This window comes from Alnus glutinosa, chromosome 9 (genome assembly GCF_958979055.1).
Source record: "Alnus glutinosa chromosome 9, dhAlnGlut1.1, whole genome shotgun sequence".
Lineage (NCBI taxonomy): Eukaryota > Viridiplantae > Streptophyta > Magnoliopsida > Fagales > Betulaceae > Alnus > Alnus glutinosa.
Window position 1 is genome coordinate 21382838 of NC_084894.1, and position 26564 is coordinate 21409401.

At 34.9% G+C, this 26564-nt stretch overlaps 1 protein-coding gene and 1 long non-coding RNA gene across 2 annotated transcripts; both read left to right on the forward strand.

Annotated features, from left to right (window-relative positions):
• Positions 1-1602: 1602 nt before the first annotated feature.
• Positions 1603-4805, forward strand: LOC133877284 (uncharacterized). Its single transcript, XR_009901725.1, has 5 exons — positions 1603-1697; positions 2005-2348; positions 3927-4046; positions 4155-4262; positions 4630-4805. It is a non-coding gene; the product is annotated as an uncharacterized LOC133877284 (long non-coding RNA).
• A 7675-nt stretch (positions 4806-12480) lies between these two features.
• Positions 12481-13552, forward strand: LOC133877898 (chitinase 2-like). Its single transcript, XM_062316349.1, has one exon. The coding sequence runs from the start codon at positions 12516-12518 to the stop codon at positions 13431-13433; it is 918 nt and encodes a 305-aa protein (XP_062172333.1). The 5' UTR covers positions 12481-12515; the 3' UTR covers positions 13434-13552.
• The last annotated feature ends 13012 nt before the right edge of the window (positions 13553-26564 follow it).

Sequence of the window (26564 nt, forward strand, 5' to 3'; positions counted from 1 at the left end):
CACCAGGAGCCTTGGGGGGTTCAAGTCTATGTGCGCAATAAAGCGGCCCCTGAGGGGTGGATTGCGGAGGGTTATATAGCGACCGAGCTGGTGACGTTCTGTTCGAGGTATCTACATAACGTACCAATTATCCACAACAGACCTCAGAGAAATCCTGATGGTTCAAAGGGGGCGGGAACTCGAGTTAGCCTGAACCGTTTGACAATGAACCAGATTCACTATTATATTGTGTTCAACTCTGACAAGTTCCTTCATTTGCGGATGTAAGTAATGTTTATATAGTATGTTGATTCAAATACATTTCTAAATAATAATTAGTACATAATTATATCCCCTGAATGTAGGATGCACAAGGACGCGCTTAGGCGATCATGCACCAGGGGTCGTATTACGGACGATCTTATTGAAGCCCAACATCATGGGCAATTTTGCGAATGGTACCGTGCATATGTAAGAAAATAGTGGTATTTCATTATATAGTATATATACTGCGAGTTTAATGTAATTTAAAATAGGATTTACATGCCGTAATTAACCAATGCGTTTTCTATTATTTGTAATACACACATAGGTCGATGGACTGAACGATCAACGTAGGGAGAAATTGGGTCACAAATTCGTTTTGCATTGTAGAGGGCTGAAGGAGACAGCATTCAAGTATAACAGGTACGTGGTCAATGGCAAACTGTTTCGCACACTTGCCCATGATGTGAGAAGGAGGATTCAGAACAGTGGCATATGTGTGCCAACCGTTGAAGGCGAAACGTACTACGGGAAGTTAACCGATATAGTTGAGGTTGAGTACTATGATAGGACTAGGACTGTCTGACCCACGGGTCGACCCATTTGACTTGTAAATTTTTATTATTATTTTTTTAAAAAAAAAAAACACTAAGTTTTAGTTTCAACCATTACCATTCCATAACTTCCATCAATGCATCACGGACAAAACCATCAAAATTTCAAAATGCAAGACATACCATTGTAACACATAAAACAAAGTAAACTGACTAATTTGACTTTCAAGTTTTTCACTTTTTCTATCTTTTTTTTTTAAGAAAAAGTTCACTTTTAGTTTACAATTTTTCACCCAATTTCGTTCCTTTCAAACTAGATTTTTTCACTTTTTACTTTTTAGCTTACATTTTTCAAGCCTTGCATGAGTAATGAGTTGCATGATTGCATGTCATAAGTAGAACGGCAGAACCTGTTGGAGTCTTGGGACTTGGGTGACACGTTGAGCCATTTGCTACTTGCCTACTTAGTTGTTTTACAGTTCTAGAGCTTGCAACACAGTAACACAAGTAACACGCACACGTCTTCACTCTTCACAGTAAGTCAGTAACAGTGTGAGACCTATCAAATATCAATCAATCTTTCTGATACCTCGAGCCTTGTTTCACTTCATGCACGCACGTCGATCAGTGAATTCAAAATTCAATACACAGTCTCCTAGCTAGTCGAGACTCTTCAATCTTCCTTTACACTTTCATCTCAACTTTTCAAGCATTTGTCTTTGTTCTTTCTTAGTTTATGTGGCTTTGCCTCTTCAATCTTCTCCTTTACAGTTTACACTTTCATTTCAAGGTTCTTGCAAATGCAGTAAAACTCAAAATTCAGAATCCAAAAAGTTGATCGCAACTCGCAAGGAAACTCTCATTCTCTCTCACCGTGACTGTTTGACCAGGCTACTTAAGGTACATCATGTATTTTTTAAGTTCTTTTTTTGGTTCTCATTTCCCAAAACTTGCTCATCAAATCTTGAGCAAAATTTTGTCAAGAAAATTCTAAACATATCTATTCTTTCATGAGATTGTTGCTCTGAAATGGAAAAACATTTGGACTTCACTTTAGTTTGCTTTTATAAAAAAGCAAAACAAAGTCGTAGAAGCTGCCATATATATATATGCACCGTAATGATATGAAAGTTTGGGTGTTGGCTTTTTTTTCTACTGCCTCTAATATTTAGATTCTTTGTTCTTAAACAATCAATGATGTGTGTAGATGAGTGACGAAGAACCTGTGGTAGATCTTCATGAAGTAGAAGATTATCACGATTTGATAGAAGTAGATGCAATAGAAGACGTACTTGTTAGTATGAGGAGTTTTAAAAAAAAGCCTCAGAAGCGTAGGAAGACATCGGATGTTTGGAATTATTTGATCCCCTTCCTAGTACGTGTCCAAATGATGACAAGCTGCGGGCCAAATGCAAGTATTGTGATGCTATATACGTGGTTCTAGGTGCATAAGGTACTGGAAATCTAAAGCGTCACATAAAAAAATGCTCGAGGAGAAATACACGCGATGTTGGGCAGCTGCTCATGTCCCAAAATCAAGGGTCTTTGTTTGTAAGTGCCTCTAAATTTGACACTGAAAAATTTAGAGAATTATGGATTGCTTCAATTATTAAGCATGATTTGCCATTTCGATTTGTTGAGTATGAGGGTATAAGAGAAATGTTGCAATACTTGAGAAATGATGTGCCACTCATCTCTAGAAATACTGCTAAGTCTGATGTGATTAAGATGTATCAAAGGGAAAAGCAAAAGGTTAAATTTATGTTAAATGCTTCTCCTGGGAGGGTTTGTTTAACGTCTGATTTATGGACTTCGTTGACAACTGATGGATATATGTGCCTCACAACACATTTTCTTGACAAGAATTGGGTCTTACATAAAAGGGTGTTGAATTTTTCTTTAATGGCCCCGCCACATAATGGTATCTCTCTATGTGAAAAAATTTATAATTTGCTACAAGAGTGGGGGATTGAAACCAAGGTTTTCTCTACAACCTTAGATAACGCTTCTTTTAATGATGTTTCTGTTGACTTATTAAAAAATCAATTGAATATTATGAGAGCTCTTCCTTGTACTGGTGAGTTCTTTCACCTTCGTTGTTGTGCACATATTCTTAATCTTATAGTACAAGATGGGTTGAAAGAAATTGATAGTGCTCTCCATAAGGTTCGTGAAAGTGTTAAGTATGTTAAAGGATCACAAGGGAGGAAAAAGAGGTTTCTTGAATCTGTGAATCAAATGTCTTTCGATGGTAGAAAAGGGTTGAGACAAAATGTTCCAACTAGATGGAATTCCACCTTTCTAATGCTTGAGAGTGTTGTTTATTATCGGCGTGCTTTTTGTCATTTAGAGTTGATTGATTCTAACTTTAAGCATTGCCCTAGTGTACTTGAGTGGGAAAAGGTGGATAGTATTAGAACTTTCTTGGCTTGTTTTTATCATTCTACTTGTGACTTTTCTGGAAATAAGTATCCCACAGCCAACTTGTATTTTCCAGCAGTTTTCATGATCTATGTGACCTTGAAGCAACATAAAGAGAGTGAAGATGAATATAAGAGATTAATGGCAAATCGAATGCTCTCTAAGTTTGAAAAATATTGGTCAAAATTCAGTATAGTGTTGGCTATTGCAGTTATCTTGGATCCTCGTTTCAAGCTTCATTTTATAGATTTCTGCTATAAGAAGCTTTATGGAGAGAGTAGTTCTAGAGAGTTTTTGCATGTTCGTGCTAAATTATTCTCTCTTTTTATGGAATATAATGGTATGTCTCCTATAACTTCAAGCACCATAGCTGTTGAAAAACATGTTGATTCCTAAGAATATCCCCTGGAGACTACATAAATGATGAAGGTACAATTATATGTTTATTTATCGAATTATGTGACATTGTTAGTATATATCATTTTAGTAAATTATGTTTATATTCTCTCTTTTTTATGTAGGAGTTTGATACATTTGAAAGGGATGATGTTGGTATACAAAAGACTCAAATAGAACTTTATTTGGATGAACCTAGGCTGGATAGGAATGGGAAATTGGACATTCTTGCATTTTGGAAAGGAAATGAATTTCGTTATCCTGATGTAGCTTGTATGGCTCGTGATATTTTGAGTATTCCCGTTTCTACAGTTGCCTCAGAATCCACTTTTAGTGTTGGTGGGCGTGTAATTGATCAATTTAAGAGTTCACTCAAGCCAGATGTCGTTGAGGCACTAGTTTGCACTAGAGATTGGTTATATGGAGAGCAAGGTAATATTATTTCTATTATTAGTTATTTGCATATTTAATTTCTTTATTAACTTGTCGAAGTTTTTTAATACACAAAATAAAAATTCTAACTCTTATCTTTTGACATAGAACACACACAAATGAAGTTGGATGAACTAGAAGAAGATATTATGACAATGGATATCAATTCAGAGGACATTTCATCTAGTTCCAAATCTGTTATTATTCCTTAACTTTGTAAGTTTTCAGTTTTCAGTTTTAGTTGATGGAAGTTATTGGTGTAAGTGTATAACAAACTTGTTGTGTCATTGTTTGCTTCAAATGTGTTTAGTTTCTATAATGAAACATAATTTTTCCTGCAACCTACATGCCTTGTTTGGGAACACAGGTTTTTGAACTTGTATTTGTATTTTTTTTTTCCTTTATTTTGCAAGTGAAACCAAACCAAATTCAAGCTTTATCAAAAACTTGAATTTTTATACAAGTTTGTATTCTTGTGTCTCTTTTAAGTCCCACATTTTTTCAGGGAAGAGTTCATACTTGGGCTTATTTTTGGCTTGTTTTTAGGGCTGAAATTCTCTTCTTGTGTCTCTTTTTCACTCAGGTTCTCAAAGATACAATTTCAACTCTGAAAGTGCAGTAAGCCAGTAAGTAGTATGACAATCCAACCGGTCAATTGTGGAGCTAGCTGGCTGAGCCTCAGCCAATGATTAAAACCTAATTTTGGGCATATTGTTATGATATGATATGAAGGCTTATCATCCTTAAGCTTAAATTTTGTGGAGACCAGCTTAAATTTTAAAAAGATGTTATTAAGTTCAACATTTTGGAAATTTTATTACTTATTATGTTAATGTAAATTTTATTTGCAACTCAAGTATAGTTGAGTTTTTCTAATATTTGTATAGCATTTCCATGACAAAGAATCAAAGATTATCACATGTAGTTGGCTCTTTGATAGACATTTTTTGTAATGAAACTTGAAAGTAGTAGATTTTCTTTTTTAGTTTGATTGGATAGTGGAAGTGGAATACAATATAATATTTTTTTTAGTTTATATTTGTGTTTTTTATTTTATTTTTATAGTGTTTTTTATATAATGGGTCAATCGGGTCGTGTTAACCCTACACGACCCATTTAATAAACGGTTGTGTCGTGTCAACCTATTATTAAGTGGGTCATGTTAGGGTCAAAGGGTCTGACCCATTTATTTAAACGGGTCATGTCAAGGTTGACCCTTAAAGGGTTGACGGGTCAAACGGGTCGTGTCAACCCGTTTTGACAGCCCTAGATAGGACTCAGTAAGTCCTATTCAAGTGCAATTGAGCGGACCTCACGAGAGACAGGGAATTCAGGATAGACGATTATGGCCTAATGTCAACTTCGATCACCTTGTGATGTTGTCTTTTATTTACCAAAATATATCATTAATAATTAACCACTTGCAATAAGAAGAATTCTTGTAGGATAACGATATATAGAGGGTGTCGAACCTCAAGGATTGCAGGAGTATTGTTATCAAGTTTATGAAAATTAAAAATAACTAAAGAAAAGATTGTTGAATTTGTGATAACCTAAAGTGCATAAAATAAACATAAAAGAGAATTGAAATATAAGGTGGCTTTGGCACTGTGCATTTAAAATGAGAATAGTTTCGTTAAGTTGTTCCGTGCGCCTTTTCTGAAAAATTAGAACAATTTCGTGAAAACATGTTAGAGTTGTTTCCTAATTTCATGTTTTTTGGTGTTTTTTTTTTTTTTTTTGCTTGTTTTTGTTTGAAAAACAATAAACCAAACGCACAGAGCTCGTACCAAAACACGTTGTACTGTTTTGGAAGCAGAAAACTGTTCCCAAAACAGGTAACCAAATAGGCTCTTGACATTTAGGAGAAACTTCATTTAACTCCCCCTTCCTGAATTGTCGTTCTTGAATTTAACCCCCAAATCTTCAAAAACTCTCAATTTAATGTATCAAATTTCAAAAACTCTCTCTAAATCAACAAAAGACCATTTCTCTCAAGAGTAATGCTATTAAATATACTTATATATAATTGTCATACAATTAGAATGATGTGGCAGTGAAATTCAGCCTCTGATATATATATATATATATATATATATATATATATATATATATATATATATATATATATATATTTTAATCCAAGAGCTAATTTTCACGATCACATCATCAAATTGTATGATAGTCGCTAACATGAGATTTTAATTATAGTTTCACTAAATAACATTACTTTTCTCTCAATCATTTTTAGTTTTCCCACCGGTGAGCTTTACAAAATTTTTACTTCTCACTAACAGCACTTTTAGTTGTAGGGGAATTTACAATTTATCACTTTGTGGTATACTTAATTATAATTTAACTCTTTTATTCTTTCATAATCGATCGGTACTAAATCCCCATATCGTTGTAGATTAAAGTTAAATTATAGTTTCTTTGCTAAAAATAAATTAGAACTGGAACATATAAGTGACATATCTTGTCATGTTTGTGATATAATGCAACATGTTTGTGGTGAACGTAAGTATCTAAAACCGAACCACCGATAATTCCTTTTTGTTATTTTCTCTCTTGCTTCCACTTTATATTCCCACTTTATATTCTTTTATTTTAGATTTCTACACAAATCTTAATAAGTGGTATCAGAGCCATGATTAGCTTCTTGGGATGGGAGTCTATACATGTTTGGTTTGGAAGTTGTGCTATGTGGTGCTCGGGACAACTGTTATACGTACGCATGACATTCTTGGAAATGTAAAAAGACTCACAAGCGAATGGGAGTTGCGTCAATGTAGAAGAGACTTACAATTAAGGGAGAGATTGTTGTACGTGAATGCAGTTGTAATATTGTTGAGTCTCACATTGAGAAAAGTACAAAGAAAAAGAGTAATTAATATACTTAAGTGGACCCAAGGAAAACTCATTAACCGTTAATTATCTCAGAATATATAAGGAAAAAACTCAAAGAATGTCCAAAACTTACCTTCTCCTTTCAGTAAAGATATACTACTAGTTAAAGAAACATTAAGAAAAATATGGAGAACATTGAAGGGTATGCATGAAGTAATCAAATCAAAACCAAGTTGTTTTTTTATGCATTGAACATAATTATTTTCAACTATTTACATAATTGGGGGCATGTTTTACCATATTTGTCACTATGCATTTTATTTGCGTAGTTGTAGTTAATACTTGTAGCATGCTATGGTTTCAGGTTCTATTGGAGGCATCTCAAAGTACGTGTAAGAGAAAAGCTTGCTAGATAGTAGTTTTCAATTAACTCTTCTTTCAAATAATTTTGTTTTTAGTTTTGGAATAGTATTAATGAGGGACGTTGAACTGAGACCACAAAAATAACATAAACCATATGTAAAGTATTTAAAAAAATACGTCTTGTTGTTACTAAATGTTATGTAATATATGAATTAGTATTTCAGGTGTAATATCATATTTAATTACTGCTCTCTCATCTCATGAGTCATGATAAGGTGCCTTTTTTTAATTTTAATTTTTTTTTTCTAAAATAAATTGTTTGAAAAATAACAACATTTACAAACCTCTCGTCAAATCTTTAGGAAGCCTTCAGTTTGGGTATAGCAGCCATGCATGGACATGAATGGAATCTCGCCAAGTGGGGTGAGAATTTGACATCGCTTCAAATTAAGGAGAGAATACGTCACTTAAGTCAATAAGAAATTCCTTCCATTTATTATTGAAAATAAGATAGATGAAAGAAAAGCTTTAAAAATGGCTTGTTCCAACACTTCCTTTATAAATCTTCCAATGGTAAATTTTCCACCAAATCTACTTTTTTTTTTTTTGGCGGGGTTATCACTTTTAAATCATTGTAATCGCAACATCTTTAGGCCGTTACCACTTTTAAATAAGCACAACCGCCTCGTTAGGGCTGCTTAGCAGTTAACCACAAACCTGCAGTTATGCGGCTATTGAAGATCAAACGGCAACCGCTAACCGTTTGTCAAATAATGGGTCTTTTAGGTATCTTTAAATGTTTTGCACCTTTCTTAAACCTCTTTTATATTATTTTTAGCATATTTTATTGTTTTCAAACACTAGAATCCATGGACTAGAGTGCTTCAAAATCTGATTGATCACGTGCAATCACTGGCTAGCAAAAATCACAAATTGTTTTTACTACCGGTGAATGTATAATGCTTTGAATAATATGCTTTTTGTTTGTATTTCTTATTTTATTTTCCTTATGAGTGCCAATTCGTCTGAAAATTTCTGGTATTTCACTTTGTTCAAGTAATTTCCAAGTAATTGTGAGAAACTATTTATAACTAATCTTTGCTTATGTTCTTCAATCTACTCATTTGTCATGGTTTGTGTCAGGTGTCGGATGGCCACCCATAAGGGCTTCTAGGATGAACAACTTAGTTAATCAAGCAATCGTAGGGCTGAAGAAGCAAAGATGATTGGCTACAAAGATAAGATGACACAAAAAAAAATTGGGAGGAAATATATATATATATATATATATATCTATATATATATATATATATATATATATATATATATATTATTAATTATTTTTTAATTATATTTAATATATACTATAAACTGGGTTGTGGTTATTAACCGTTTCTGCCTACCCTTAAAATCGTTAATTAAAATCGTTAATTGCAATTGTTCTAGACGGTTATGAAATTATGCGGTTATGATTATTACCGATTAATAATCATCTCGTTTGTACATTCCTACTATGAACATATTCGAAGCGGAAAGACAAGTCGTCTTAGAGTGTTGGGCTCTATGCAATCGTTTATATAAACTTTCACTATCCCCAACATGTTCGTATGGTGTTCCACTATTCCTTAAAATCGGGCCTAAATCCTTTATAATTATTGACATATTACATAATATATAGAATATGTTTTATATATATATTATAACATATGGATAGTGATTTTTGCTGTTCACATCCATGTCCGCATTCACATATACGGATAACGAATGCGTACGGTAAATATCCACACACACACACACACACACATACCCCTGAGTTGTATAGAGCGTTGGGGTTCAACACAATGGTTCATGTAAACTTCCACTAACCCCAACGCATTTGTATGGTATTCTTTAAAATGGGGCCAAAACACACACACACACACACACATATATACCCCTAAGTTGTATAGTTGGGGTTCAACACAATGGTTCATGTAAACTTCCACTAACCCCAACGCATTTGTATGGTATTCTTTAAAATGGGGCCAAAACACACACACACACACACACACATATACCCCTAAGTTGTATAGACCCTAAGTTGTATAGAGCGTTGGGGTTCAACACAATGGTTATAACAGACACACACACACATATACCCCTAAGTTGTATAGACCCTAAGTTGTATAGAGCGTTGGGGTTCAACACAATGGTTATACCACACACACACACATATACCCCTAAGTTGTATAGACCCTAAGTTGTATAGAGCGTTGGGGTTCAACACAATGGTTCATGTAAACTTCCACTAACCCCAACGCATTTGTATGGTATTCTTTAAAATGGGGCCAAAATCCTTTATAATTTTAGACATATTCTATAATATAAATGATAGAATACTATAGGACCTATAGAAGATTCTCCGTCAAGTAACATGACTACAGACATAGCCTAACAATCACACGACAATTGAGAAGCGTCCGCATAGATTTTGGCATAAACCACACGCCGTTTATATGATCCTCCAATTAAAAGACGGCACGACTGTCTAAACTACAAGCATGCAAGATGGATATCACAAGAATTTTCAACGCTTTCAACTACAATTTTGGATCTTAATTGATTGGATTCATAAAGACAATTTTCCACGCTTTCAACTGAATTCTTTTTGCACAGAATCTAATGTTGTTGATTATCTATTCATCTTTATAATGTGCTCGTTCCTCGTAATAAGAATTGGTTCTTCCTATTTTGACGTTCATCTTAGTTAACAATTTTTTTTTTATACAATTTGCGAACTTGACACGAACTTAACACAAAATTAAAGAGTTAAAGATTGAAAAATCTAACGTTTAATTGAATGGATCGAAGTAGGATTGACCTATATAGTCTTATATTATACCCATACTTCAACACGATCCGAACTTAACACAGGACATAATGGAAGGCAATTTTTTATATTGACCCATGAACTCGATACGACCCCAATATAAAATTAGAGGTTCATGAATGAGGGGTTTGACTCGTTTAATTAAATAAGTTACGTTAAGATTGATCTATATAATCTTATATCTATGCATCGACACGATCCGAACTCGACACGCAAACATAAATTGTCACCTCTAATTTCGACTATATGTTTGCCGGGTAAATCATGCCAACAAAAATATATAAAATATGCTAACTCAACAAAAATGTATTCAAAATGCACATTTATGTTAATCTAAAGGAAAATGTTATGTTGGGAGGGGTCCTTGTGGGACTCTGACCATCTGTTGATGATGTAAGGGTCAATGTCTGGAGTGTCGTTGGACATTGGGTTAGGGATTAATCATTGGTTTTTTAGCAAGGCAGTCACTACGCTCGGAAGGTTCAACCACCACCTTGATAGGACAGTCGTTCAGCGAACAAGGTACATTACAGTCTATAAGGAGCCGGAATACCCTCAATAAAAAATAAAAAATAAAAAAAAAATGCTGAAAATGTTGTGATAGGAGACGCCCCGCCATGACTGAATATTAAAAGTCCACAAAAGACGCCCAGATAAGACAGAGTATATGAGTCAAAAGAAACGTGTCCGGCCTCTCCGGAATTTAAGGATTAATGCCATTCAATTGCAGTTACGGCCGTCCACCAATTAAGTACAGGCTATATTGCTTGGCCTGAAAAAAAAAATGATGTGTGGTGCCTATGCTTTTGGCATATCTCTGTTCGCCCTACTATTGTTCATATATTCTATTTCTGCCCCCCATATTAATTACTTGCATTAGGTTCAAAGTTTATTTATTTATTTGCGTTAGCTTCAAAGTTATCCTTTGACCATAAGAACGCATCGGGAAAAGACAGAAATATATTGTTACATAACGAGGACAAAAGGAACCAATTAAGTAAACTTTCTCCATCGTTACATAATCCGGAAAAGAAATGATAGCGAAAAAACTCTCCTTCATATTTAAAAGAACCAAATTGGTAAAAAAAAAAAAAAAAAAAAAAAAAAAAAAAAAGAGAAATGCTAGGGGTACTTACAAACTTTTACAAACAAATGCTTACAAACTGACGTGGAGTATATGTGGTGTTTTCTTAAACGCGTGTATAATTGAGAAATGCTACGTGGGTTTCCCTAGAAATTCCGGCGAGAGAAAGAGGCTAAAAATCTGGCGAGAGAAAGAGGCTCCAGATCCCGACCCCGACCACCGACTCAGACCCCAATCCAGATCCCGACCACCGACGAGCTCCTGACACTGTCGGAAACCCTCGCGAGAGAAAGAGACTACAGACCCGGAGACAAATAGATCCGTCCGGCGACATATCCCGACCACTGACCCAAACCAATACCCCGACCACCGGTGCCCCGACGCACCAAACCCACATGGGTTTCCGGCCGGATCTCTCGCCGGACAGACCCAACCAAACCCCATACCCCGACCACCGGCGCCTCGACCCACCAAACCCACGCCGAAGGAACCCAAACAAACCCACACTGGATCTCTTGCCGAACATAGGTCTTTTACTTTGGGCGTGGGTTTCTGGCCATCGCCTACCAGTTCTGATTGGCCGGATTCACGAAGGTAGAGAACGGACAGAAACTGGCGGTGGCAATTTTGAGTTGGTAGTGGTGAGACTGGCAGCAACGAGAGAGAGGGGGAAAATTTACGTGTTTAATTTTTTTATTGAAAAAGCCATGTAGGACTCCACGTCAGTTTGTAAGCATTTGTTTGTTAGAGTGTGTAAGTACCCCTAGCATTTTTAAAAAAAAAAAAAAAAAAAAAAAAAAAAAAATCATAATTATGGAAAAAGTCAGTATTCATCTAATGAGATAATAAATTTTGTTAACTTACTTTCCCTTCGAACCCATTTTAATTTAAGCATCGAGTCAGATGGATTTTTCTACCTGTTTATTTTTCTTTCTCTAATTTTTCGTTCTCCTTTCAACTTTGTCAACAATACGAGAATAAGAAAAAAAGAAAAAATTAAGAAGATCAAATAACAAATCCTAATTATGGGAAAAGTCAGTGACTCAGTATTCATATCTATTCATAATATTCTATGAAAAGCCATAAGAGCATTCAACCCACTTGGTTTGCTTTTATATGAAAACATCATGTCCCTACTACAATTAATAACAACGGCAACGGCACAAAAGAAGAATTCTTATTTTTTCTTTAATTTCCTCGTGGTCCTCACCTCCATTATGATTTTTTTTTTCTGGGCCCTAACCTCCATTATATAATAGCGTGTTAGAGTATCCATTTCAGTACTCAAATATACCCGTTAGTTACAATGGAACTGTCAAAGATCTCCATTACCCTTCTCATTATTGAAGCTCTGTTCATCTCCCACATACAAGTCCAGGCAGCCCCCGCAAACTCAAACCTCTTCAGAGAATACATTGGAGCTGAATTCAAGAACGTTAAATTTACTGATGTTCCCATAAACCAAAATATTGAATTCCACTTCATTCTCTCCTTTGCTATAGACTATGACACCTCAGGCTCCCCTTCTCCTACCAATGGAAAATTCAACATCTTCTGGGACTCTGATAATCTCAGCCCCTCCCAAGTGTCATCCATCAAGAGCACCCATTCAAACGTGAAGGTGGCCTTGAGCTTAGGAGGGGACAGTGTAGGGAATGGCTTTGCTTTCTTCAGCCCCTCCTCAGTGGATTCATGGGTTTCTAATGCTGTTTCTTCGCTCACAAGGATCATAAAGCAGTTCCATTTGGATGGGATTGATATTGACTACGAGCACTTTAAGGCTGATCCCGACACCTTTGCAGAGTGCATCGGACGGCTCATAACAACTCTGAAACAGAATAAGGTAATCTCATTCGCTTCCATAGCTCCATTCCATGATGATCAAGTTCAGAGCCATTACTTGGCCCTTTGGAGGAAATATGGGCACCAAATAGATTATGTAAATTTCCAGTTTTATGCGTATGATAAGGGAACCTCTGTATCTCAATTCATAAACTTCTTTAACACCCAAAGCTCCAATTACAATGGTGGTAAGGTGTTAGCAAGCTTTATTAGCGATGGAAGCGGTGGATTATCACCTGAAAATGGGTTCTTTACTGCCTGCAATAGTCTCAAGAATCAGCAAAAACTTCATGGTATCTTTGTTTGGTCCGCTGATGACTCCAAGGCAAATGGTTTCCGCTACGAGAAGCAATCACAAGCACTTTTAGCAGCTCCCTACTAGTATTTACTCCAAATTACAACTTATGTAATATATGAATTAGATTCCTGTGCCTGTTATGGCATAGATTTTCTACATTTATGGGATATTGCAGGAAGCTGGGTGGATATTGTTCTGATCTATTGTTATACTATTGCAGAAAGAGAAAAGAATTTGGAATCAGGGCCGGTTCTTCGATTAGGCGGCTTAGGCGACCGCCTGATGCTCTCAAGTGGAAGAAGGCCCCCATAACATAGGTTTGTGAGAAAAAAATAATAATAAAAAAAAATTTAAATAAAGCCTCAGCAAAAGAAAGAATAAGGTCGCATCCTGGAGAAATGCTATACGTGCGTCAGGAGTAGTCCGACTGGTGTCCGGCTCTTGACCCACGTGGCAAGTTTTTATTTTTTTATTAAAAAAAGAAAATTCAAAAACAAGCTGACTAGCGTTAAAACACACGGATTTCCCCAAAATTTTCAAAAACGTTTTCTTCCCCAAAACTTTCCTCCAATTTTTTCCCTCCTCCCTCACCCCACCAACAGCCATCCCCCCGCCACCCTTCGGAGCACCGCCTACCGCAGTTCGTCTCCCACCACCGACCAGGATCTCCGACCACCATATTCTCTCTCTACGGTCTCTCTCTCTCTCTCTCTCTCTCCATGGTCGGCCACTGGATTTTTGTTGTGTTTATCTCTCTCTCTCTCTCTCTCCACGGCCGGTCACTGTTGATGGCCGAAGAGGGGGTGGTGTTTGATTGTTTGATTTTGGGTTGTTTTGGGGCTTTCGGCTGGGAGGATGGCCGAATGGGGGGTGGCGCTCGGGCTGCTGGGTCCGAGAGAGAGAGAGAGCTGGGCAAGGGACAGATGGTGGTTGGGCGCCGGTCGGTCACCAGTATGCTGGGTTCGCGCGAGAGAGAGAGAGACAGAGAGCTTGCCGAGGGACGGTGTGGGTCGGTGGGTGCCGTCGTTGGGCGGTGGGCGGTCGGTAGGTAGGCGCCGGTGGGTTGGTGGGTCAGCGGGTTGGGTACGGTAGAGAGGGAAAGAGAGAGACAGAGAGCTGAGAGAGACAGACCTGGCCGAGGGACGGTGTGGGTTGGTGGGGTAGGGGACGGTGGAGAGGGGGAGATTTGGGAAATGGGGGGAAAATTTCTTCTCATGAATTTGAAATGCTTTCCTTCCACCCGCGTTTTCAACGTTTCTTTTTTATTTTTATTTTTTTTTAATAAAAAAAGAAAAAAGATGTGCCACGTGGGTCAAGAGCCGGATTCTTGACGCACGTATAGCACTAGTCCGCATCTTGAATTCCTAATTAAAAAAAAAAAAAAAACCGAATAAGGCCCCATAAATAAGTTTGTAGAAAGAAAAAAATAAATAAAAAAATTAAGGCCTCTACAACGATATTGGCAAAAGAAATGTTCATTATGTCTACTTGGAGACTCTTAAACTTTCATAGAAAAATCAATAGTTAGAGGCTCAATAACACAACATTAATACAACAACAACAAAAAAAAGAAAAAAAAGAAAAAAAAAAGAAGCTAATTATCTCTCTCACAAAAGAAATAAAATAAAAATTGCCTAGGAACACAACAATTCCAAAAATAAATAAATAAAATAGTCCATTATCATACAGAAAGGCTCAAGAACTCCGGCATATAAGAATAAATAGTCATGCAACTCATGCCAAGGAAGACATTTTACTTTTTTTTTAAAAAAAAAACGTACGTCCTTTGGCAGTCAAGAGGTAGGAGACCCATGACTACCGCTAGGACCTCACAGCTTGGCCATCAACCAACCAGATCTCACGTTCGGCTTCTGCCTCTCCCTTCGGTAATCTCTCACAGCAACCATTAGCCTAGATTTGCTTCGGTTTTCTTTTTGGTGTGCACCGCACCAAGAGATTTCTCTGCTTCAGTTTTTTTTTTTTTTTAGGGTTAAGTATATACTTTTTTGGTCCCTGAATTTTGGAAACTTTATTTTTTAATCCCTGAGTTTTAGTTTGCATCACAGATGATACTTCAGTTTTGGGAAAAGACCAAATTAATACCTTAGTCAAGTTTTCCGTCCAAAAACTAGTGGTCCGCCACGTGTCAACCCCTGAGGGTTGACACATGTCACAATATAAAAAATTACAAAAATAAAAATCTTTAAAAATTAATTATAAAATATAAAAAAGAATAAAACAAAAAGAAAATATTAAAAACTTAAAAAAAATAAAAATAAATAAAAGAAAAAGAAGAGGGTGGCTCAGCCACCCCATGAAAGAAAAAAATAAAATAAAATTGAAGCGTTTTGGCCCTTGGGGGTGGCCGAACCACCCCATGGGCCAAAACCCTCTAAAACCCCATAGGTCCAAAACCCTTGAATTTTTTTTTTTAATCAATTTATTATTATTATTATTATTATTTTCCATGGGGTGGCCAAACCACTCCCTGGACCCCATGGGGGGTGGTTCGACCACCCCCAAACTGGTCAAGACCTTGGCCAAAATAGCCACCCCACTTCTTTTCCTTTTTTCTCTTTTCATTTTTCATTTTTTTTTTTAAGTTTTTAGTATTTTTTAATTAATTTTTAAAGATTTTTAATTTTTAATTTTTTAATTTTTTATACTACAGTACGTGCCATGTGGCGGGCTGTTAGTTTTTGGACGGAAAGGTTAACTGAGGTACTAATTCGGTCTTTTCCAAAAATTGAGATACTATCTGTGATTCGAATTGAAACTTAAGTACTAAAAAATAAAGTTTCCAAAACTCAGGACCAAAAATGTATTTAATCCTTTTTTCTAATAGTCTAGTACTAACCTTGAAGGCAGCACCGAAGATAAGGCAAGACTGCAAGAGCCAAGATGTGTGACTGTGGAATAATTTTTTCATTTTTTATTTTTATTTTTTCCATATAAACGTGTGGATGTGGAGCAACCACATGTTTCTTTTTCTTTTTTTCTTTTTTTTTTGGGTTATGGGTTTCGGTCATTGGGATGGAAATTTGGGCTTTACATTTTTTTTTTTTAATTTTTTTTTTCAGGTTTCATTTTTGTCAATAAAAACTAAGTACTATTTATAAGACAAAAACAAAAACTTAAATAGTTAAGTAGATCAATTATGTTGTGCCTATCAATGCTAGATAAGTCTGAAGAAAGTCTCAACTATCAACAGGAAATACTATAAATTTATTTTGAATAATAAAATAGTTTAACAATATATATATATATATATATTTTTGGCATTTGTAGGTTGAGGGAATTAGATGATCTTAACATAAAGTAAAGTTGAAAAAGATCTTTAATAAATCAGGTTCTATTCTTCTTTTATTTTAATTTTATATTATGGATAATGTTTCTTTTATTTACAAATAATTTTTGTTATAAGTGTTTGTCAGAAATATGCATTTGAATATATAAAAAACTGCAGAAAAATAAAACAAAAAAAAAAAAATAGAAGAATAAACAAATTAACTGAAACTCAAAATAAATTATATAGATTTGACACTAGCAATATTATATTGAATTTCAACAGCTATATAAATAATTTTTAAATAAAAATATAATATAAAAATTGAAAAATATTATATTTATATTTATATAAAATAATGCCTTATTTAAAATTATCGCCTTAGGCCCCAAAATATATAGAGCCGGCCCTGTCTGGAATGACCAATTAATCGTGTGATTTTGTGTCACGAATGATGACAGTACTCTCCTTTTCATTTTCTTGTATTAATTAACAGTTGAATATTCCACAACCCAAATGGTTGATGGTTCAATAGACAGAGTGCTTGTTCAAGCTTGGCTCATTTAAATTTATCACAAGCTCGAGCTTTTATTACGAGCTCAAACCGTTCTCAAGCTCATTTATCATGAGCTCAAGTCGAGCTTGAGCTCATATGCTGAGTTTTAAAAATTAAAAATTAAGCTTAACGCAGCTCGCAAAATGAAATACCAATATTTTGTGGTAAAATGATCTAGTTACCACTAGCTCCTAATCTTTATAGTTTACATTACTATGAATTGTATAATTATGAGTTAGAATTTAAGAAGTGTGTGACATGATATGACTATAATTTATACTTATAACATTATATATATACTCAGTTATATCACATATGAATCTTTATATCATATACATATGAATTGTTAGATCATATTATATAATTTACATGATTAGATCATACTTAGTCACTGGTCATACAAAATAAGTATTATTGTCTTGTTGATATAAATAATGAATCATATGTTTATTACATAATATACATTATATAATGAAGATACACTATGCCATATCAGTATATCACCTAAATTCTAAGATTTAGTATCATATAAACGAGTGAGCCGAGTTTTATACAGGTTTGTATCGTTTAATAATCGAGTATATTTTCGTGTCCACGAATAGCTCATTTAATAACCGAGTCGCACACGAATCGAGCTTTATCAAACTGAGTCGGAGCGAGGTCACGGGTAGCTTTGCTTCGTTTAAATCCCTAGGTTATATAAATGACTTTTGCAATAGTTTCTATATTTTTGAGTATCTTAATTTGCTTACCTTTACATTTCCATGCCTTTTAACATCACACAAAGGACCGCATCCCGTGGGCTTACACGCTTACAGCTAGTAGGAACCGCATCCCTAAGTCTTTTATACCATTCATATGGGTGAAAATGTCAATTCGGTTATTAGCAATATCCGTATCCACATATGTATAATGCGATTATCGTTTTTAGGTATCTACATTCACATCCACGTCCACGCCGTTATTATCCGCGATCCGCATATGAGGTAATGATCTTTTTTTTTTTATTACTATCCAAATCTATATGCAAGCTTCAATAATGCGGTTATTGCTATATGCAAGCTTAAATAAATTAAGATTTCATTTGTTATACAACTCATAATTATCAGCCACAGATGTTTATTGTTATACACTAATCGGGATTTAAGCCAAAGAAAAGAAATAAATTAAGTAAATCTAGTGAGGTATGAATTTGAGATGATAGTAAAAAAAAAAAAAACCAACGTAACCTAAAGGTCATAAACTTACCAAATTTAAAACAACGTCGTTTAAGTGAATTTAATTTAATTTATAATATATATATATATATATATATATATATATATATATATATATATATATATATATATTATCTATAAAGGGAATGTAGATGCGGTAATTAACCACATCCGTATACCCTACAACCGCTATCTACATTCGCATATGCAAATAGCAGATAACGAATATGTGTGGATAGCGAATGCGGTCGGTTGTTATCCATCCGCATTTTTACCCTTAACTCACAGTGGACAAAATCCACCCATACGAAGGGACCACATCTCATTCACTTATTATTAGGTTTGCAGTGGATTGCATCCCAATTTATTAGTGTCTTTTTCTCATTTTGAGCACCAAGATTTTTTTGAAGGAGTCAAGATCGGAGCTCGAGTCTCTTCGCGACCGGCTTAGAGATTCTGAGTCGGTGGTCTCATATCTAAAGCAGTTACTTGCTGAACAGAACAGTGAGTTGGTTGACTCTACCTGTCGACATTCCCTTTTACAGACCAAGGTGGCCTAGGCCAACATGATGGGGAACGAACTCAATGCTGGCAATGAGAAGGCTTCCTATTTGGAGGGCCAAGCTGCTCGGCTCACATTTCCATTTCACTGAAAAAATAAATATGAATTTAGTGTCGTCTGTGATAGTGTGACATTTAATGCTCAAAGGACGCTAATTTTTTATTTTGTGTCGTTTTTTCAAATGACACTAAATTTATGATTAGGGTTGTTTAATATTGCAACCGACGCTAAACTAAAATTTAGTAAAGCAAACGTCACTAAAATTCTCTATGTATATTCGAGTTTTTCCTTCTTTCTTCTTTTTCCCTTTATCTTCCCTTTCTTGTAATTTTGACCATGTTATAGAATCTTTTAACCCATTCATCCTCCTACACAAGATTACAGATATAATTACCTGCCAGTAAATAAACATCAACAACCAAATAATATAATCAAAACAACGATATTTTCCCTGGCCAACTCTTCATAATGAACTCAAGAGAGAGAATGCAGAGAAAGAGAGAGAAACTGACCAAGAAGAAGAAGAAGATGGAGATGAGGCTCAGTGAACCCAAAGTGGAGAAGTTCCGGCCATTGGGAGCAAATGACATAATAATCCAAGCTTCTCTTTAAATTTTTATATTGCCCACTAAGAAACATAAAGCTAATTGTGTTTGCATTTTATGGGAAAGCATTGTGCTTTGGATTCAATTTCTCTGTTCTTTACAGCTTTTTTTTTATTTTTATTTTTGTTTCGGCATTCTTTTCTGTTATTGTTTGGATGAGCCATATGAGGTGTTTGATTGAAGGTTTCAGAATGGTACGAGGGTTGATGGCTGGGTTGTTTTTTTTTTTTTTTTTTGTAAATAATAAAATTTACCTTTTTCCTATGGACTTAAGTTTCTGAGACAAGTGATAATTTAAAAACCTTTGACTGTGTGATTTTTGTTGAGAAAGAGGAATCCTTGTGTTTGATTTTAGAGGTGGCAGATTGGGAGTTTTTTTTGGTGTGAGTTGTATTGTGGAAATTCTCGGTTTAGAAGAAATCGAATGGGTGTGGATTATGTTGTTTTGAATTTTTAATATTTTGAAGGAGTGCCTCTTTCCAAAATTATTCAACTTGTAGAAGTAGCTCAGCTTGCCAGAGCACTAGTACTTCAGAAAGTAGATGACCAAGTTTCCAAATACTCGATCTGTTCCTACCGTGAGTTTCTTCATTTTCATCCTCCTATTTCAATGTTAATATTCCCTTAGTTTCACAACCCAGAAAGTCAAAAGCAAAGTAATGTTGATGGATGCTGATAACTATGAAAAATGAACTTTGAATGTTATGAAAAAAGCTTATGCATTAACTACTGTTGGGAATAATCCCACTAGGCCCAGCCCATTTTGAAGATTACGAGCCTATGAGTCTACAGTGACTCACTAGCGATTGCGGGCTCGTAATCCATCAGGTACGGGCCCGCAAGAATAAATTTGGATACCTTGAAGCCCCGGGAACCAACATAGCAAACCAGGGGCAGCGATATGAGATCTTGAAAAATTCGGGATCGCACTTAATTCCTAAAAATCCGAGTTAAAATTATTCTTGGATTTGTCGCTTAGAATCTTGCTTTGAGATAGATAAGGAAAGAATCCTAGCTTGGGAAGGTTGAGGATTACGAGTCCAAGCCAAACTATGACGAAACTCCTATGTCAAGAAAGGAGCACAGAACCCTAGCTAATGCAGTGAAGCCTTCATCACTCTGCCTATAAATAGCCCTTAGAAACTTACTTAGGCATCAGAGTGAGTTCCGCTAATAACCCCGGTGTGTTCTCTTGACAGTGTTGGTTCTTTTTGCAGTGGAACAAAGATTCCTGGGACGTTAAGAATATCGATGATCGCTAGCTCACGCCATACTGGAATTTGTAATAACAACTACCGATCAAATTAAGAAAGTTGAAGAATAATGTTGTTTGAATTTGTTTGCTCCATATATATCTAGTTGTGATTGCAACTTTCATAACATTGGTGTAGTATTTACTTTATGCCACAAGTATTTTCCTTGCATGTGGCTGGATTTTTTAGCAAATTCGTTCCCATATATGCATGACTTTTCAGACTTTCGATGATTGTGTAATGCTACTAATTGAAACCATTAGGGCTAATTTCATGAAATTGGCATTTCTTTCTTTTTTGTTTTTCCTTGAGACATTCAGGCAAATAGCAAACACCTAATTGCAAAAGCCTGGTGGAAGCTGGTGCTGCAGGCGTGGTGAAGAAGAGGAGGAGAAGAGAGAAAAATGAAAAAAGAAAAAAAAAAGAAAAAAAAAAAAGAAGAAGCACTAAACGTTTTGATATTTTAATTTTATTTTTTTGGAAACTACAATTTTGTGTCATTTGAAGAGTAAATGACACTAATATTCTATACTGCGCCTGATCACGTTTAAAGGCAAATAATATTGTACCAATACTCTAATGTTTTTAATTCTTAAATTCTCATGGTTGTCTTGGCCCAAAGTAGGATATATATTCAACTAAAGAGGGGTTGGCAAACGAAGGTTGAGGTAGTCTAATAATAGTTTAGCAATAACGAACAAACGTATCATCGAGGAACTATAGTATTCCATTGAACATCAAATTTCTAGTGGATGCAAAGAATTAATGTGAGCGCATATGATTTCTGCGTAATATATTTGTTGTTGATGATTTATCCAAATCCAATGAGCTTGAAGCCAAAATGTGATTAATTTTATACATTAATTAATAAGCATCGTAGCTACTTAACTTGTGATCTATCTAAATCAAAAAAAAAAAAAAAGAAAAAAAAAAAGAAAAAGAAATAGAGAAAGGTAGAAAGAAATAAAGAAAGAAAAGAAAAGGAAGCTTGTTATGAATGCATTCATGCATTTGGTGGATGAACATTTAGTTTCATCTCTTGGAATTCTATACATTCATGTCACCTTGTAGAATTCCATAACATTCATGTAATACATTGATGTAGCCTTTCAATTCATGTATGACCTTTTCATATTCCTTAACCTCCCATTATGATTCCACGTCTATAAAATGGAGTTTTGAGGTGTATGCATAGACACTACAAAAATGACTACAAATTGCCACGTGCATTTTGACACGTGTACAGTGTCGTACACGTATCAAACAGTTTGACATGTGCATTTTGACACGCGTGAGACGCGTGTCAGATGTGCAAGTTATTAACTGCATAGTTTGACACTTGTATTGAGATACACGTGTCAAAACGGTTTGACACGTGTATGAAAATACACGTGTCAAACCGTTTAGACACGAATATTGCAAATACACGTGTCAAACCGATTTTTTTTTAAAAAAAAAAATTCCAAATTGAAATTTTCATTTAAATAAATTTTTTATTTAATTATTTAATTGTATTTTTAAATTAAATTAAAAATACAATTAAATAATTAAATAAAAAATTTAATTAAATAAAAACTTCAATTTGGAATTTTTTTTCAATTTAATTTTGTTATTGTTTATTTAAATTTATTTGGGTTAATAAACTTTTGTTTTGTTTTTTTTTTTTTTTTTTTTTTTTTCCAAATTTTATTATTTCCAACCACAAAAATACAAAAAACAAACGTTACATTATTACAGAGAGAGACGTAGAGATACAGAGAGAGAGGGAGGCACAGAGAGATAGAGGCAAAGCGAGATAGGGAGACAGAGAGACATCGAGATACAGAGAGAGAGAGGCAGAGAGAGATAGGGAGAGATACACAGAGAGAGAAAGAGAGAGAGAGAGAGAGAGAGAGAGAGGTAGAGAGAGAGAGAAAGAGATAGAGAGGAAGAGAGAGATAGAGAGAGAAAGGTAGAGAGAGAGAGACCGAGAACCGAGCAGAGAGAGGTGGAGAGAGGGCGTCTCACCGGCGGGAAGGGCGGATGCGCGGTGGCCGGAAGCTGGCCGGTACGGCTGTGACGGAGAGGGAGAGAGAGAGAGAGAGAGAGAGGGAGAGAGAGAGAGAGACCGAGAACCGAGCAGAGAGAGGTGGAGAGAGGGCGTCTCACCGGCGGGAAGGGCTGATGCGCGGTGGCCGGAAGCTGGCCGGTGCGGCTGTGACGGAGAGGGAGAGAGAGAGAGAGAGAGGGAGAGAGAGAGAGAGAATTCAGATCGGGAATGGGTAGCAGGCTACCCATTTCCGATATATATATATATATATATATATATATATATATATATATATATATATATATATATATATATATATATATATATATATATATATATATATTTAATCTATTATTATATTATTATATTATTTGAATTTTAAAAATTATATATATATATATATATACACATATATAAGCCGGCATTTCTCCCGCGCAGCTGTCCTGGCCAAACAAATGGGCACGTGTACTGAGTACACGTGCCCAATCCGGGACGTGTATTTAAATACACGTCCCCAATTGTTGAAATTCTATTTAATTAAAAAAAATTATATTTGGAAAAAAATAACAGTTTGACACGCGTATTAAATATGCGTGTCCAATTGTTGAAATTCTATTTAATTAAAAAAAAATTATATTTGGAAAAAAATAACAGTTTGACACGTGTATTTAATACACGTGTCCAATTGGACACGCGTATTAAATACACGCGTCCAATTGGACACGCGTATTAAATACGCGTGTCCAATTGTTGAAATTCTATTTAATTAAAAAAAAATTATATTTGGGAAAAAATAATAGTTTGACACGTGTATTTAATACACGTGTCCAATTGGACACGCGTATTAAATACACGCGTCCAATTGGACACGTGTATTAAATACGCGTGTCCAATTGTTGAAATTCTATTTAATTAAAAAAAAAATTATATTTGGGAAAAATAACAGTTTGACACGTGTATTTAATACACGCGTCCAATTGGACACGCGTATTAAATACACGCGTCCAATTGGACACGCGTATTAAATACGCGTATCCAATTGGACACGTGTAATAATACACGTGTCTATTTGGACACGAGTATTAAATACACGTGTCAAATTGGACGCGTGTATTTAATACGCGCGTCCAATTGGACACGTGTATTAAATACACGCGTCCAATTGTGAAGATGGTACAATTAGACACATTTTTCAGAAGACACGTGTCTACAGTAACCGGTACTGTAGACACGCGTCCAATTGTAGTGATTTTTGTAGTGAGATACACAAATATAGAGAAGAATCATACATAGTTCCTGAAGAACTAGTTTCATATTTACAATCTCTTTATCTTGTCTTGTTATTTTTTTTTTTATTTTACAACACGTTATCAGCACGATGCTCTAGCCAGTTGTTGTATTATTTTGATCTTCAACATCAAAAGCTATCTGTGAGATATTCTTAATTCATTGTAAGTCTCTTTAAGATTTAGTAATCTTATTATTTAGTTTGTTAATTAACATTCTAACATATGCTTACAAATTTTTAATGTTTTAAGAATCATATTATAACATGTGAATCTTATGATCTATGTGAAATTAATATGAACTAAAATGTTATCATGCTATGAATATTGATGTTATGAATATTGGAAATACTATTAAGAATGAAAATCAAGCATCCCAGCAAGATCGCGCTTAAGCAATGAATGAAAATTAAGCATCCCAGCAGGATCGCGCTAAAGCAATAATTTTTCTTCGCCATCATCTGCATGATGAATTAAAAAAATGAATACCTTATAGTAAAAGATTCATTGACCTTATGGAATAATTTAAAGGAGAGATATGAGTATTAGAAGACAGTTATCCTCCCAAAAAGCTCATTATGGTTGGATGCACCTGAAGTTGCATTCTTTAAAATTAGATCACAGTTAAAACCGTGTGGTGAAAAAGTCACTTATGATATATATCATATTTCATGCCTCGAATGTGCTCCGGCAGCAGCAATATCGAGAGCGTAATTTCAGAAGATATTCTGAACTTATATCTTGTCTTCTAGTGGCTGAGCAAAACAATTAGCTATTAATGAAAAATCACCAATTTCGTCCAACAAGTTCTACACCATTTCCTAAAGCAAATGGAACCTCATTTCATGGTAATAAAGGAAATCATGATCGTGGATGTGGACGTGGTAGAATATATATATATATATATATATATATATATATAGGTCAATGGGAACGTACTCATAATTCTTACAAAAGAAATGTTCATTTCCACCAGAAGTGGAACCACACTGAGGCGAAAGAATATAAAAACAAAGGTTTACAGAATAAACCTACAAAGAACTATAAAGATCGATAAATGTTACAGATGTAGTATGAAATGACATTTGTCACGTACCTGCCGTATGCATAAACATCTGATAGACTTATATCAAGCATCCATAAAAGAGAAAGAAAAATGGATTGAAATGAATTTTGCTAATCACTATAATCCTGTAGTAATATATAAACTTTTTGATTATGTTATGTTTACGTTGTCAATTTTAATTATATTTTGTTATTTAATTTTGATTAATGAAATTTAATATTTATTTTATTTATATATGGAGGTATGGGTCATACTGATGGAATGATTAATTTCAAGATGATTGGTGAAGATTTGTGTCTAGCAGACAGTTGTACAACGCACACAATTCTTAGAGATAAAAAATATTTTCAATACTTAATATTAAACAAAGCTAGTGTCAATACAATATCAGGTTCATCAAACCTAATTGAAGGCTCTGGAAGAGTGAATATCATATTGTTAAAAGGAACAAATTTTGTATTGACGATGCTTTGTATTCTTCTAAATCTAGAAGAAATTTAACTAGTTTTAAAGATTTCGTCTAAATGGTTATCATGTTGAAACCACTAATGAAGGCAGTGACAAATACCTTTATATTACTTCAATAATTTCGGGCCAGAAGCTCATATTGGAAAAACTGCTGGCTTTCTCTTCCGGGTTGTATTATACAACAATGAGAACAATTGAATCACATGTTGTGATGCACCAGAAGTACTCTAATACAAAGATGTTTATGCTTTGGCATGATCGTCTTGGACATCCGGGAATAATTATGATGCGTGGAATAATTGAAAACTCTCATGGGCATCCCTTAAAGAACCAGAAGATTCTTTTACCAAGTGATTATCCTTGTGCTGCATGTTCTCAAGGTAAACTTGTAATAAAGTCATCCTCTTCTAAGGTAATTGTTGAATCTTCATCATTTTTACAAAGAATTCAAGGGGATATATGTGGGCCGATTCACCCTCCATGTGGGCTATTTAGATATTTTATGGTTTTAATAGATGCATCAACTAGATGGTCACATGTTTGCCTGCTTTCTACTTGTAATGTTGCATTTGCTAGACTTGTTGCCCAAATAATTAGATTGCGGGCACAATTTCCTGATTATCCAATTCAATCTATTCGGATGGATAATGCAGGTGAATTTACATCTCAAGCATTTTATGACTATTGCATGTCAATCGGTATTAATGTTGAGCATCATGTTGCTCATACCCATACTCAAAATGGTTTAGCTGAATCGTTTATTAAACAACTTCAGTTAATTGCTCGACCTTTGCTTATGAAATCAAAACTACCTGTTTTTGCTTGGGGACATGCAATAGTACATGTTGCATCATTAATTCAGATCAGACCAACATCTTACCAAAAAC

Coding starts and splice junctions, on each gene's coding strand:
- LOC133877898 (XM_062316349.1), top strand. CDS start 12,516: ATGGAACTGTCAAAGATCTCCATTACCCTTCTCATTATTGAAGCTCTG.